The sequence below is a fragment of the Gasterosteus aculeatus genome, chromosome 14 (assembly GCF_964276395.1).
Source record: "Gasterosteus aculeatus chromosome 14, fGasAcu3.hap1.1, whole genome shotgun sequence".
Classification (NCBI taxonomy): domain Eukaryota; kingdom Metazoa; phylum Chordata; class Actinopteri; order Perciformes; family Gasterosteidae; genus Gasterosteus; species Gasterosteus aculeatus.
In genome coordinates this window covers 7,368,044-7,381,429 of record NC_135702.1, presented here as the reverse complement: position 1 = coordinate 7,381,429, position 13,386 = coordinate 7,368,044, and the positions used below count along the sequence as shown (strand labels likewise).

Below are 13,386 nucleotides of genomic sequence, written 5' to 3'. Positions count from 1 at the left end.
ACTTGTTTCAATAATGGGGCCCCACAGGTGGGGATGTTTGCATGTTTAGTGCAATTGAGCAGCTGTGCTCCATATAAGTATTTGGAATTACAAATGGACAATAAATTAAATTGGAGTGCCAAAGAGGATTTAGAAAATCAGCATTATTTACAGTCACAGTCTAGTTAGAATTGAGAAGTGCAGTAATGAAAGTGAGAGAAAATATGACTAATCCTTCCCTTCACTCCGTCTCCGAGGGCTACCGTTGTTTTACATCCAGGCAGATTGTTTTTTCTTACAATCCCTCTGTGCATTCATATATATATATATTCTCTTAAGTTTACTTTTCACAGGCTTAATTTTTATGTATATTGAATTCATATATATTGCACCAGATAACACTGGAGACTATTACTAAGGGGAAGCTCCTGTCAATGGAAAGATACACATCCACCTCAGTGTGACTACATGATGGAGGCTCCCTGAGGGGAAAAAGTGACAAGCGAGACTAAAGAAAACTCTGCTGTGTGATTGGGTCTTCCTTCAAACCCTCCTCTATAAAGGCCTAAAAGACCAAAGCGTCCCACATCCACGAGCTTCGTGCGAGACCAAGTTGTCCCCTGATCAGGCGTAGCGATGGACGCAGAAGGCTGGATCGAATCCCTCATCAGAGCACTCATGTTCCTGGCAGGGATCCTGGGGAACAACTGGCTGGCCATACGCTCGCTGCCCGGCCACAAATCTAGCATCCGCACCAACGAGGTGCTTTTCATCAACCTGGCCGTCTCCAACCTCATCACAAACTACCTGGTGGACCTGCCCGACACCGTGGCGGACTTCGCCGGACACTGGTTCCTGGGGGAGACCTTCTGCGCCGCCTTTCGTTTCTGCGCCGACCTCTCAGAGACCAGCAGCATCTACTCGACCTTCTTCATCAGCGTGTTCTGGCACCAGAAGCTGGTGGGCTCCCTGAAGCGCGGCGGTGCTCCGGTGCAGCTGGACCGCCTGTGCCTGGTGGGCTGCCTGCTGGCCGGGAGCTGGACGGTGGCAGCGGTCTTCAGCATCCCTCACGTGTTCTTCGTGGCGGTGGAGGGGCGAAACGGGAGCAAAGTGGACTGCGTGGACGTCTTCCCCAGCGCGGTGGCCAGGCAGACCTACGAGATCTTTTATTTAACCCTGGCGAACGCTCTCCCGCTCGCTGGGCTGGTGTTCGCCAGTGCACAGATTGTCGTCACTCTGCTGCGAAACAAGCAACGCGTACAGGGTCACAGCTCTGGCGCTAGCGAGGAGGGGGAAAACAAGAGCGGCGGAGGGAGGGACGGCGGCGTGGCCGGCACCGCGTCTGGTCCGGGCCCCACTGAAGATCCAAAAGATCCTTCGTCCCTAACGGACATTTACACCGGCGTGCCCGCTTCAGCGCGTCCCACCGGAGGGTCGCCGGGTCACGGCGGGACCCTCGTCGGGGACACGTACAGCGGGGGCGGAGCTCCGGAAGGACCCGGCAGGCCGAGCCAGACGCGGGCGAAGACGAGCTCGGGCACTCAGGTGAGAGCGGCCAAGAGCGTGGTGGCTGTAGCCGCGGTGTTCCTGGTCTGCTGGCTGACTCATCTGCTGCTGCGCATCAGCAACAACATCCACACGTCGTCGATGCTGGTGGAGGTGGCCAGCTACATTGCAGCCTCCTACACCTGCATCATCCCCTACATATTCTTGTACGGAGTGAAAAAGCTTGGTTGCCCGTGCAGAAGGTAGAAAGGTGCACATTACGTGCAGGATCCAAATCAGTTAAGAGTAAATATAAGTGTCCTTTACTTGAACAAGGAACTGTAGAAGAGACGGGATGAAAGAGGACGGGGTTGACAAGAAAACCAATTAACAGCCAACATCTCATATATTTTGTTTTAAGAACTGGCCGAATTAATTAGTCGACTGAGATACATTTATTGGCGGAAAATTCCCAATTATACTCATGTTTAGTTATTTTATCTGGGGGAGGGGGCACCTTGTAACTTTATTTTGAAAAGCTATGTAAAATGTTTTCTTTGTCAAACACAATGTAAAGAAACTCATCACAGCAGGTAAAAATGTATTGCTTCTCACATTTCAAATAACTAAAGGAAAGATAGAAATGACTGTGGCTGCATTCCTAAAGATTAACATGTAAAGAACATTACCTCAGTCTCACATGGTAAACGTCATGTATAATATAAATGTACTGACTCACTGACGTTAAGAGAAACAATCCCGTATCAAGTAAGAAATCTAGTTTTTTTTTAAGGCTAATTAGAAATTCAGCATAATTGCTCATAATCGTGCAGAGCAAATTGGCGGAAAAAATGAAATCAATTAATGCAGCAATTTGTTTTGTGATGACAGCAGGAAAAACATATGTGCGCTTTTCAATTAAACATAATTATGTAAACAATTAGTGAAGTCCATTATTGTACTCCCTCTGCAGCGCAACATTTTAACCAAAGGCAATCTCGCCAATTACTTGTAAAATCTGTAACCAAGAACGTGGGTTTGATGGGTTGCAGGTAACAACTACTTCCTGTAAAAATGTTCCTCGAACACAAATAACACGTTTTATTTCTTCATAAAAATGTTTTTATTTATTTTTTTGCAGTATAGCACTGAACTGCTCCTGGTTAAAAATGTGTTGCGCACTTGAAACAATCACAAAATCACTGTTAAATGTTTCCTGCCAAGAGAAAAAAACTCACTCTAAATAATAAACATGAAAAAGAAACTGTTTCAGTGTGTGAGCATGACCTTTGGCAGCAGAGAAAACATTATGGCCGTTATGTACATAATTACAACGTCTGGAACGGTTTGTTTGGAGGCAAACGCAGAAAAAAGTATTCAACTGTGATCAAAAGGCTTTAGTGAGACGTCTTTTGAAATTAGATTTAAACAAAAATTGAAACGTGAAAACTCAGCACTAAAATTCAGATTTCATGTTTTTATCAACACAAGGAACTCAAATATCGTGTAATTCTTTTAGCTATCCATCTTTGAGACAAAGATATTTGCACACAATGCAAATAACCAACCGCGTTTCTTTGTGTAGTTGTGTTTCAGCATGTTTGGATCCTTAACAAAATGTATTAAATAAGTTATAAAACTGGTTTCCTCCGTCTTCCTCTTCTTTATCAGAAGCCATTACAGACATCTGCTCCCTCTGCCCCTTAACAACGAGCAAAAAGAGGCAAAGACTACTGGGGGATACACACACGGTGTTGAGACTGCGTGTGTGTGTGTGTGTGTGTGTGTGTTTCGTTTAAGGCCAACCGTGTGAGATGCAGACGGCCTGTGAATGGCGTCACTGGAAGAGTCAGTGGAGCTTCTCCAGCTTCGCCTGCAGTGACTTGAAGTTGCCGATGGTTTGCTGGAGGGCCGCGTTTGGGCTCAGAGACTGCAGCTCCACCAGGTATCCACAGATGTCGTCGAGACACACGTTGGTGAACCGGCGTCTGACGGGAGAGAAAACAAGTTAAATGCGGATTTAAATTTAAAGTATCGTGAAGTTTTGATATCCTCTTATCTGCCGTGTGGTGATGGCACACATGTGATTGAGCCCAATGGCCATCATTTTGCTGATCACACCAGAGTTACCATTAAGCAAAACGCTCTGCGTTCATCAAACCGCTTGTTAAGCATTTCTCTTCCGATGTAGAAGGTTTGTATCTAAACACTGTTTACAAAAAAAAAAAAAAAAAAAGCAGTGGGGAGTCCATGTCTCACTTGTGCTGCGGGATGTATGCGTCATTAGCCTAAAACAAGCCAGAGACAACAGCGCCCACTAGCGGCACAGCTCAGGCAGGGATTACCTGTCATAGGTTGGTACTCTGCTGGGATCATCCACGTATCCCGACAGAAGCACGTGGATGCACTCCACCAAGTGGAGAGGTTTCTTCAGCCGCTGCCAACAAGGATCCTAGAGACCAGAGGGGATGAGGGAGATTGGTGGATTATTAACCCTCAATCCACAGAAAGCTGTTGCTTAGACTTCTGTGCATCAAGCTACCAAGGACAAGGGTAGATTCTTTGACATACGATGATCTGAAGCGACCGTACCCGAGTTTTAAAGAGTTGGTCGTAAACCTCCAGGAGACGCGGCAACTGCACGCCGATCTCCTGCATGGTGGAGGTGACGAAGCCCACGTCCCAGTTCAGCAGACACACCTCCTGCTCTAAAAACTTTACGAGGAACTCTGCAATCAAAAAGGACACATCGGCACTTGTAAGCATTGCATAGTCAGCACTTGTACATCTCGGGAAGGGGGTCTGACATTGATTCTGTGCATACAAGCGCCAAGGATGCGTTTCAAACAGGTTGTCGTCTCCACAGAGAAGACAAGTTCGAACAAGCTGGTTGTAACGAGAGGATGATTAGGCAATCGCCTAGAGCACCAGCACGGCCCCGCAGGCCCGCACCACCAGACATAAATGAGGCAACGGGGAAGTCTAATTACATTACTGTTGACAAATTAGTGATCAGCCGGAAACGAGAGGAGAGCCGAACATGGGCCTCGGGACGACAGGAGTACTTACCCAGGGGGAAATATCTCGGTGTTGCGGCGTAAATCTTCCCCAGCGATACCAGTTTCAAACTGAGCGACCTCATCCTGTCTGCTGGACTCATCGCGACAGAGTCTCCCAGCTCTGCACAAGACAAATACCCATCATCACTGACCTCATGCGTGGCATAGGAAGCACATCTGAGGGAAAAGTGGGGGTTTGGGCTTCACTTGCCTTTCTCCATGATCTCTTGCCACAGCGAGTGCACCAGGATTGGGTCAGAGTGTCCCGCACAGTGGATGATGGCCAACTTGCACTCAGACAATTTGAAATGGTCCGCAAACTCCCCGTAGAGCTACGCCAGAAAACACACGTTGCGCATTTACGAATATTATCCCTTTCCTTGTTAATATCTCCAACCGCAAATGGTTCCACTGCTGCACGTTACCTTGGTGATGTCCATGAGCTCTGAATCCAACTGGGAGATGACATTTTTCACTGAGGGATGATGGGAGTACTGTCTAATCAGGGTGTCCTGGATATGCACTTGGATACGCACCAGCTGGGGAGAGGAACCAAAAACACAGTGGTCACAATGCCGAATCACTGCTGGATGACTTTAGCCGCAAACACAAGCACGTACGCACCTCCATCTTTTCCTCCAGCTCGTGGAGGAACTCTCCATCGGAGGCCTGAGCGGAGATGCACGAGGAACTCTTGGCAGACAGGATGGCTCTAGCGATGTACTCCAAACGTTGCTTTAATGAGATCTCAGTGCTGCTTAAACAGAGAACATCCCATCGTCTTCACTTTAAATAATAATTAGAAAAAGGTCATGAATGCATAGAGGGTACGTAAGGCCACCGGACTCTAGGAAGAGTCAGAAGTCGTTCGTAAATGTTTTTGGTGGAGACTGGAAACGTCAAATGTACCAGAAAGAAACAGATTGTCCAGCGAGTCCAAACCTGTGCATGTCAGCGAGACGGGCCAGTACGTGAGCTGCCTTTCCAAAGTTCCGGTTCTTCTCGTAGTAGCGCCACAGCAGGTCCATATTGTGCACTTTACTCTGGTCCTGCTTGATCATGTGCATCAGGTGTTCCTCCAGGTACAGAGAATTCACCTGGACGACGGAGGACAGACAACAGGGAAGCTATCAGGACACGTAATTATGTCAATTCAACGGGATAAGAACTAGATCTGTATGATGTAGTTATTTATTTTTAAAAAACAATGAGGGTGAAAGAAGCCTTTTATTTACTGTAATAAATCATAAATATGACAAAGATTTGTTATTAGACGTAAACAACGTGCTGCAGCCAGTAAGTTCGTAAAGTCAGTTTTCGCTTTGGTTGTGTGAATCTTCATTATATATTCATTCCTGTAGTGTTAACCCATTACTCCTTTACAGGGAAATAGAAAAGAAAAGCACATATGGACAGCGACTCTTACCTCGAGTAACTTGTCCGTCAGGTCGGCCTGAATCAGCCAGTTGTACAGAGCGATGTGAAACAGCTCGTCCTGAGACCGCTGAGCCAGACCCAGAATCTGCTCAAACTACAAGGGGAAAACACATCTCCGTAAATAATGCACATCATCGGCACGGCTCTGGCAAGAAGTACGCGTCCACCGGCAACTTCTTTCTCACGTGAGCTGTGGCTTCTTCGTTGCTGAGCATGTTGGGGTCGGAGGTCATGACGGGAGGCCCGGGCTGCTTAGGGACGCTGGGGGACTGAGGGGCGGCTTTGCTCTGGTTCACCAGCTCCTGCATGGTGTCCGTGATGCACTTATAACATAAAAGCCTGGAGCAGACAGAGCAAGGGGGACGGGGTGAAATGTTTGTCCGAAATGGCAATCGACGATGCTGATCTGCCACACGTTACCTTTCATGGAAGGCCTGCTGGCCCACTCCGTCCTCCTCAGGCTCGCCGTTCTTGTAGAAGTGCGGCCCCAGTCTCTGGGGGTCCTTCTTGTCTGCGGCTGTAAGGCACAGCTCGAGGACGCCCTCGTAGAAACGCACTGCGGGCGATGCGACGGCATTAGTGTCGCAAAAATAAACAACAGCCTCGTTTGACTAAAGTACGTCTCGTGTGTGCCCACCTTGCCGGTACTGAGAGCAGACCAGCGGCAGGTCGGTGTGTTGGCTGATCTGCTGATAGAGACGTAGAGACTCCCTCAGCGTGCGCTCTTTGTCTGCTTTACTCTGAATCTGCTTGGAGCTCTGCAGCAGCTCATTAGCCTGAGTGGGAGACAAAAGCAACAAATTCCGGATCAAGACACGCGGATCAATGTGGGAAAATCAATACCTTTTAATGGCTGCGATGCCCCTTGAGTTATCTTGAAGATAGCGAGAAAATTTAAGCACCAAGACGGCAATAAAACTTTAATTGCAGAACCCTGTAGCTGTATAAAAGTGTGGCATATTTATTTATATGTAGTACCTTTTTAAATAGATTAAGAAAAGTAAGCTTAAAAAAAAAAGGAAAGTTTGTACCTTGGAGCAAACGCTGTCGTCGCTGCTGTACAGCAGGGGGCAGATGTCGCGCAGGTGATTGCTGATGGCTTCCACGGAGGCATTATCTTTGATGTAGACATTAATGAGGGCCGTGATGAGCGAGCCAGACAGCTCCTTGCCCCTGATTACTACATCCTTAAAACTCGCTCCCTTCATCTGCTCTTGAAATTCCTACAGAAAACAGACAGGAAAGAAAATCAAAGTGAGCAATGGGAGAAATAATGGGATTGCTCACACGGTCCACCGGCTTTACGGCTGAAAACAAAAAAGGTATGACATAGACGAAGGCCTGTGGAGGAGTACAGCAGCAACAATGGACATGCCCTACTGCGGCAGAGGAGTTGGTGCACATGTGTACCTTTGGCAGCTCAGACATAATGAGGCTGAACTGATGATCACAGAGAAGCTTCAGGAGGGACAGAGTCTGATAAGAGCGATGCACCAGCTGCTGGATGCCCTGCAGGGACACTTTCTCATAGACCTGAGCCTTGGCTATTCACACAGAGACAAAATGTACAAGGGGTATGATGTCAGTGAAGTGACCTTTTCTACATCAGAGCCTCTTATTTGCTTGATTAATAATACCATTGATATTTGCGGTATAACCGCTCATGAAAATGTTCAGAACAATGTGAAGAACCTGCACTCATAACTCACTGTGATATTTCCTCTGTAGCTCCTGCTGGACTTGCTGAGAGCTGGTGCCATCAGGACGCATAAATCCCAGCAGCCTTTGCTGGTGGTTGGCAGGGGAGGAGAAACTAACAGGGAAGAACAGATGTTTTTCAGGGGGGGGGGGGGTTGGGAAACAACACCTAGCTACTGATATTGTTTCAGGTTTCAGTTTCTTGCAGGGAAAAGGTACAAGATGAAATGAGATAATATACCAATCATTATGAGCTTCATTATTCAAATTTTTCTCTTGACATTCTTCTTTGTCTGACGAGTTATGATACAGACTAGATTCTAAAGGGACCTGAATAAGGAGCATGTTGGAACTAACAGTTTAATACATCAAAGGAGCTCTTACCTCGCAGCACCGAGAGCAGACGGACTGAACTGAGAGTTTTTGTCAAGAAACTCCCGCAAACCGCACAGCTCCATGAGTACAGACTCCAGCTCAGACGACCCCACGCTGCTTTCCAACTGTTGACGTAAGAGATGAGTGACTGACTACTTCTAGCATTAAAAAAACAACAACAACTACATTCCCACTAATAAATAAATCCATGTGTTGTTACTTATGATACTTACAATACTGACAGTCTGATTTCCACTGCTTATACATTTCTCAACCGCAAGACTGCCGTCCCAAATATTTCTGTAAAGGCCGGCAGAGAAATGGTAAGAAAGACATGTTGATCAGTTTTGACTCCAACTTCACACGTCAGCATCCACACCTCCGACTGAAGAGACACTCATCTAATTCAGACTCTCGCCTGGAAAACATTCAAAATAAGTCAACGTGACAGCTAACGCCGTGATATACTCACCCGAGAATACGAGCAAAGTAGACACAGATGCCGTTGTGCTTCCCTGAGAAAATAACCTCTGGGCCAGCGGACATGGGCGTGATGGGCACAGACCCAGTGTGCATTTGGGCGAAAGGCGTCGCAAAAGCTGGGGGCACGATGCCTGTGGAAGAGCAACCAAAGTGACGTAAGTTTACGCAGGGTGTCTATATCTGCCTCAGTGACATCAGAATATTTACTGATAACTTACCCGGTGCGGGAGAGCTCATCACGGGCCCAACGGTGCTGGGAGAAGACATGGCTGCTGGGAACCGCATCTGTGCTTCTCCTCCATATCTGATCAGGACGACGGCGACAACAGGAACAGCTGTTAGTTTATGTACCCGATGAGCGAGCGTGAATGTGAGCGTGCGTAAACGATGCGACCGGACCTGAAGAAGGCTCTGGTGGCCCACTGTGAAACCTCTCGGTCGGAAGCGGCGCTGGAGCAAGCCAGGATCAGTGCCGCGGCACAAGCCTGCTCTTCCTGCACGGAACACAACAATTCAAATATTCAGTGCGAGAGAAATACACGTGCACCCCCCGGTCCATGGCTGCAGGCCTTACGGTTCTGGCTAAAGGCCACGTTAAAGAAGATTGGACACATCAGTTTATAGTCTGGCTTCGTACCCTGTGCAGCTTGAAGAAACGTTCAACCTCTTCACTTTCTCCACCGGCGCCGCTCACCAGCAGGTGACGGAGCTGGTCTACCGGTCGCAGTTTTTGAAAGATATGACTCCCCTACAGGACGGAGTCTCCTTTTAGTACACGCAATCAAGACAACGTTTTGTCACACTCAGCGGGTGTGCAACGCGATGAGTGGCGGCGGCAGTTTTAACCTTTGCAGAGAGAAGGACAAACTTCTGTGGAGGGATGTTGTGCTGCTGGACCACTACGGGTGAGTCAGTGATGGGGATCCGTTCATTGTTCAGAGGAGTACAAATCCTGGATGGTCTCTCCTCATTTATGGCACAAAGAGCCCAAGAATGTCCGTCTACGTTAGACATCATCTGCAATAAAGGACACAAGAGCGAGAGGAATATTGTAGGGTTTCTTTTGAGCTGTGTAGCCTGGTTTTTAGGCAGTAAAAAAAGAAATCAGACTATAAAATATAAACCAGAGGTCTGTTAATGATGATTAAAAAGCACTTGCGTAATCAGCAATAGCGAGCAACAACAAATGTTGGCAAGAGACATTAAACTGACCTCTACAATTTTCTTATACGTTTATTTTGTGCCAACCTGAGTCTCCATCAAGGGTTTCTTGAAGGGGAAGGAATCGTGGTTGATGCACCACAGAATGTCACTGTCCTCCGTCTCAGAAGCAGCCATTAACAGAATACCTGAAGGGTTAAACGGAGAGTAGACAAACTGGTATTACAGACAGACCTGGATTATTAGCTTAACTAAAAAGGTTAAAAGACAATATTGGGTCTGACTCCCATTGAGGCATTGTGATAAATAGCGCACACAAAAAAAGGTTTACCTTTGCTGTGTAGTGCCTTGTGGACTCTTGTAGGTTTCTGCAGGGTAGACGATGCAGAAAAGCCTGGAGGCAGACGGACGTGGACCAAAGCTAGCAGGCAAGGTCGAACCGCCAGGTGCCTTTGGTGTGGAAGGGCAAATGGCGTGGTGCTGAAGTAGAGACGCACCCCTACAGACACAGAATGTATACAGGAACATTACACTACACGCATCTAACGGTTTTTACACTCATCTTCGCTTGTGTTCCGTAATCTTTACCTGCATGAGTGACAGCCAGCAGGTGACAATCTGAGGACTCTGATCTGTCAACCACGGAGATCTGGACGACAGGCTTAAAGACGGACCGATCAATAGTCCTGCAAAGAAGGGAGAGTTTCAGAGACAGAAAATAAATGCCTCTATAAAAGATTATTAACGACAGATGTAAAAGAAACATAACCGGAGGACGACGTACCTGGCTATGTTTCCTGCAGCAGCAACGATGGTGTTCTGTGACATTGTGGCTACGCGACTCATGCTGCGACCGTCAGCCCCCAGGTCATACACCTAAATAAACAAGCATCTTTACAGCGCACTTACAATCACGACCCATCATTGTCTCCGCTAACCAAACAGCCACACACACACAAGAAATATTGACCTGACATCCCCCCCAAACGTCATACCTGCAGGACGCCTTTCTCGGAGCGTGTGAACAGCGTGTTGCGGGAGTTGTCCACGGCAATCTGCACAATGGGGTCTGCGGAGCACGAGGACCACAAACGTTACAAGTTGAATCAAACCAAAGACGCCCCTTTCCCCGCGGAACCGCGGACCCTCTCCTCACCGTCTTCGGAGAAGGAGAACTGGAGCACAGAGGGGACGAGGAAGGACAGAGAGCTTTTGGAGTGGTTTATTTTTCGGCAGCGCTGACTCAACCACCCTGCTTCGGCCTGGTACGCGATCTCGTAGAGGCAGCCGTCTTTTCCCGCCATGAAAATACGTCCCAGGTCCGTGGAGGTGACGGTGAGGATGTAGATGTTGTCTGTGGGGATTGAGAAGAGGGGGTCGGGTAGTAGCTGCATCCCACCGGACATGCTGTCATTCAAGCCTGCAACAAAAGAAAAGAGCCGCACAAAGATTACAGATGAACCACTGCAGGTGAATGACGATATCAAAGCAAGTTACAATATTAGTGTCATAGTACAGCAGCTGTCCTTATCTTGCACATTTGCCTCACTTTAGAATACTTGGCCCTCGTTTGTACACATTTGCAGAGACAAGCAAGAGTTGTGGGAAGGACTCACCAGCCTGGCTCTGCGGGAAGCTCAGCCCAAGGATCACTACATCCACCGAAGTGGCCAATACTAAGAGGTAGTGGATGTGTGGCTGTAAAATCCCTAAGAGGAAAAACACATGCACATTATTCAAACAAATAAATGGAAATGTTCAAACCCTGCAGACATCGAATGTTTAAGACTTACCTTGTTTTGGTTTTACAAGGCCCACTGCCAGGATGGTTTCAATGAGGCCATCGAAATAGGCCACATCTCCTCTGCAAACATTAAGAGGGAAATAAAAGGAAAAATGCATTGTATTATTTATTAAAATCAAGTAGGTAATTCAGTTGGTCTCAGTTAATGCACACTATTAACATCTAAAGTAAATCGTTACTCACCCATCTTCATAATTCCACATGAAGATGTCATTGTCAATAGTGAGCCATGCCCGACAGATCTCTGGAAAAACTCCCATCATGCAGTTACATTGCATATCTGTAAAAGTGGTTAAGTTGAAACTCCAATTCAGCTCAAAACAAAACGATGAACCCGTAGGCATTATTTTGCTGAATGCGAGATGGAAACCTCATGGTACATTATGAGTGAAAGCATTTCAAAGAGGATACGGCTGAACTGCTCCACCAGCTCCGGTGGCAGAGGGACGCGGCGGACGGCGCTGAGCTCTGGGAGATTCGGCACACTGAGTAACCCGGGACCCTGGAGGGGGTAGTCCATGTCCGACACGCCAGAGAGGGACGGCATGTCTATCGATACAGTAAAAAACACGGGTTAGAGTCCACGTATGTTGAATCACAATCGTAATACACGTCTCTCGTACAGAGACACATTCCATCATTGAACAAACGGTGCAGTTTTATTCCAATCAGACACATTGCTGCGACTCCTGTTGCCTCAGTACTTGTACCCTGTGCAATGACGATTAAGTTGAATCTAATCTAAACAAACAATACTTTTCTTTCTGCTCCCATTTGTCGCTTAGTTTAAATTAAAAGAGAAAAGACTTCAGGCACAATACTTCTTTTTCCTGAATACTTTCAACAAAAATGGTGGCGGTCTTTAAGTTACTCTCTTCTGCCACATCCCTGCGCGGGACTCACTGTGCGAGGGGACGTTGAGCAGCTCCGAGAGGTCGGGGAAGCAGCGGTCCTCTTGCAGGTGTCGGTCGATGAGTCGGGAGGAGTTCTCCAGCGCTTCTGCGAGTGCCGCTGCCGGGCTGCTGGGTCCGGCGCAGGACGGCATGGCTGAGCTACCGCCGTTCACCTGCCCTGTACGATTATTCAGTTTAAATGTTAGAGTCGAGTTTAGACGACAGCGTCATCAAAGAAAGGCGAGGTATCCTACGAGGAGCAAGGAGAGCTCCGGTGGTTAGTTCAGTTTAATATTAGCGCGCCGGTGGAAGAATGCCGGTCAGTTAGCCGACTGCTAACGTTAGATTTGAAAACCTTATTATTTAGCATGCTAGCTAAAAGCTAGCCAAGTGGGAAATAAAAGTGTTTCAAAGTCAACTTGTGGCTTTACCCGACTGGAAAGATTCCGCGTGGATGGTTCGTTATAAGACACGGGAGGTTTGTTCACTAGTTGAGAGGCAGAATTTAAAGAAATACATCAAACACACATTCGACTAGCAGCCCGCCAACCTCATGCACGGCGGCTGAGGTGAAAGGTTTCCATCCGGTGAAAAATGTTCTTCTTCGTCTACTCAATTTTGGCAGACTGCGACGAGCGGAAAGGTTGTGCTGCCATCCAGCGGTCAATGTAATAACAGCTGGAATGTTGTATCCTGCACACTGTAAGTGTCTTTAAACAATGATGTAAGAAACAATTTATAAAGTAAATGAAACAGTTGATTCAACATACTCCAGTAGTATTTTGTGAAGAGGTATTATACATGAATTGGCTTAACACAGGTTCATAGTGCACGAGTACTGCTCGTTTTGTGTTTCACATAGGAATGGTTAGCATAGGACAAGTTGCTTGCATGTAGTGTGTATTTAAATAAAGCATGCTCTTCCAAAACGCAGAATTTAAGATAAAATATGAATTGCGCACAGTTTATCAACCAGTAGTAAATGTGGGAGACAGATTCAAGAGATTTGAGA

The 13,386-nt window shown here is 47.1% G+C and overlaps 2 protein-coding genes across 3 annotated transcripts; one reads left to right on the top strand and one right to left on the bottom strand.

Annotated features, from left to right (window-relative positions):
* Window positions 1-510: 510 nt before the first annotated feature.
* ora5 (olfactory receptor class A related 5) lies at window positions 511-1,851 on the top strand. The gene has a single exon (XM_040197818.2). It carries the CDS (start codon window positions 616-618, stop codon window positions 1,729-1,731), a length of 1,116 nt encoding a protein of 371 aa, XP_040053752.2. The 5' UTR covers window positions 511-615; the 3' UTR covers window positions 1,732-1,851.
* A 712-nt stretch (window positions 1,852-2,563) lies between these two features.
* nup155 (nucleoporin 155) lies at window positions 2,564-13,047 on the bottom strand. 2 transcript variants are annotated; one of them, XM_040197816.2, is made up of 34 exons: window positions 12,806-13,047; window positions 12,385-12,552; window positions 11,893-12,030; window positions 11,665-11,761; window positions 11,471-11,541; window positions 11,294-11,386; window positions 10,834-11,097; window positions 10,673-10,746; window positions 10,462-10,553; window positions 10,266-10,363; window positions 10,009-10,176; window positions 9,765-9,865; window positions 9,363-9,533; window positions 9,154-9,264; window positions 8,916-9,010; window positions 8,735-8,820; window positions 8,506-8,647; window positions 8,267-8,333; window positions 8,043-8,158; window positions 7,670-7,773; window positions 7,371-7,504; window positions 6,992-7,183; window positions 6,598-6,736; window positions 6,381-6,516; window positions 6,146-6,299; window positions 5,950-6,054; window positions 5,466-5,620; window positions 5,148-5,277; window positions 4,949-5,062; window positions 4,735-4,855; window positions 4,534-4,644; window positions 4,057-4,193; window positions 3,810-3,916; window positions 2,564-3,452 (listed from the first exon to the last, which is right to left on the bottom strand). In XM_040197816.2, the coding sequence occupies exons 2-34, from the start codon at window positions 12,524-12,526 to the stop codon at window positions 3,314-3,316; spliced, it is 4,104 nt and encodes a 1,367-aa protein (XP_040053750.2). In that variant the 5' UTR covers window positions 12,527-12,552; window positions 12,806-13,047; the 3' UTR covers window positions 2,564-3,313. The 2 variants fall into 2 exon arrangements, with proteins under 2 accessions (XP_040053750.2, XP_077943929.1); XM_078087803.1 differs by having other exon boundaries at window positions 12,903-13,038.
* Window positions 13,048-13,386: the final 339 nt, after the last annotated feature.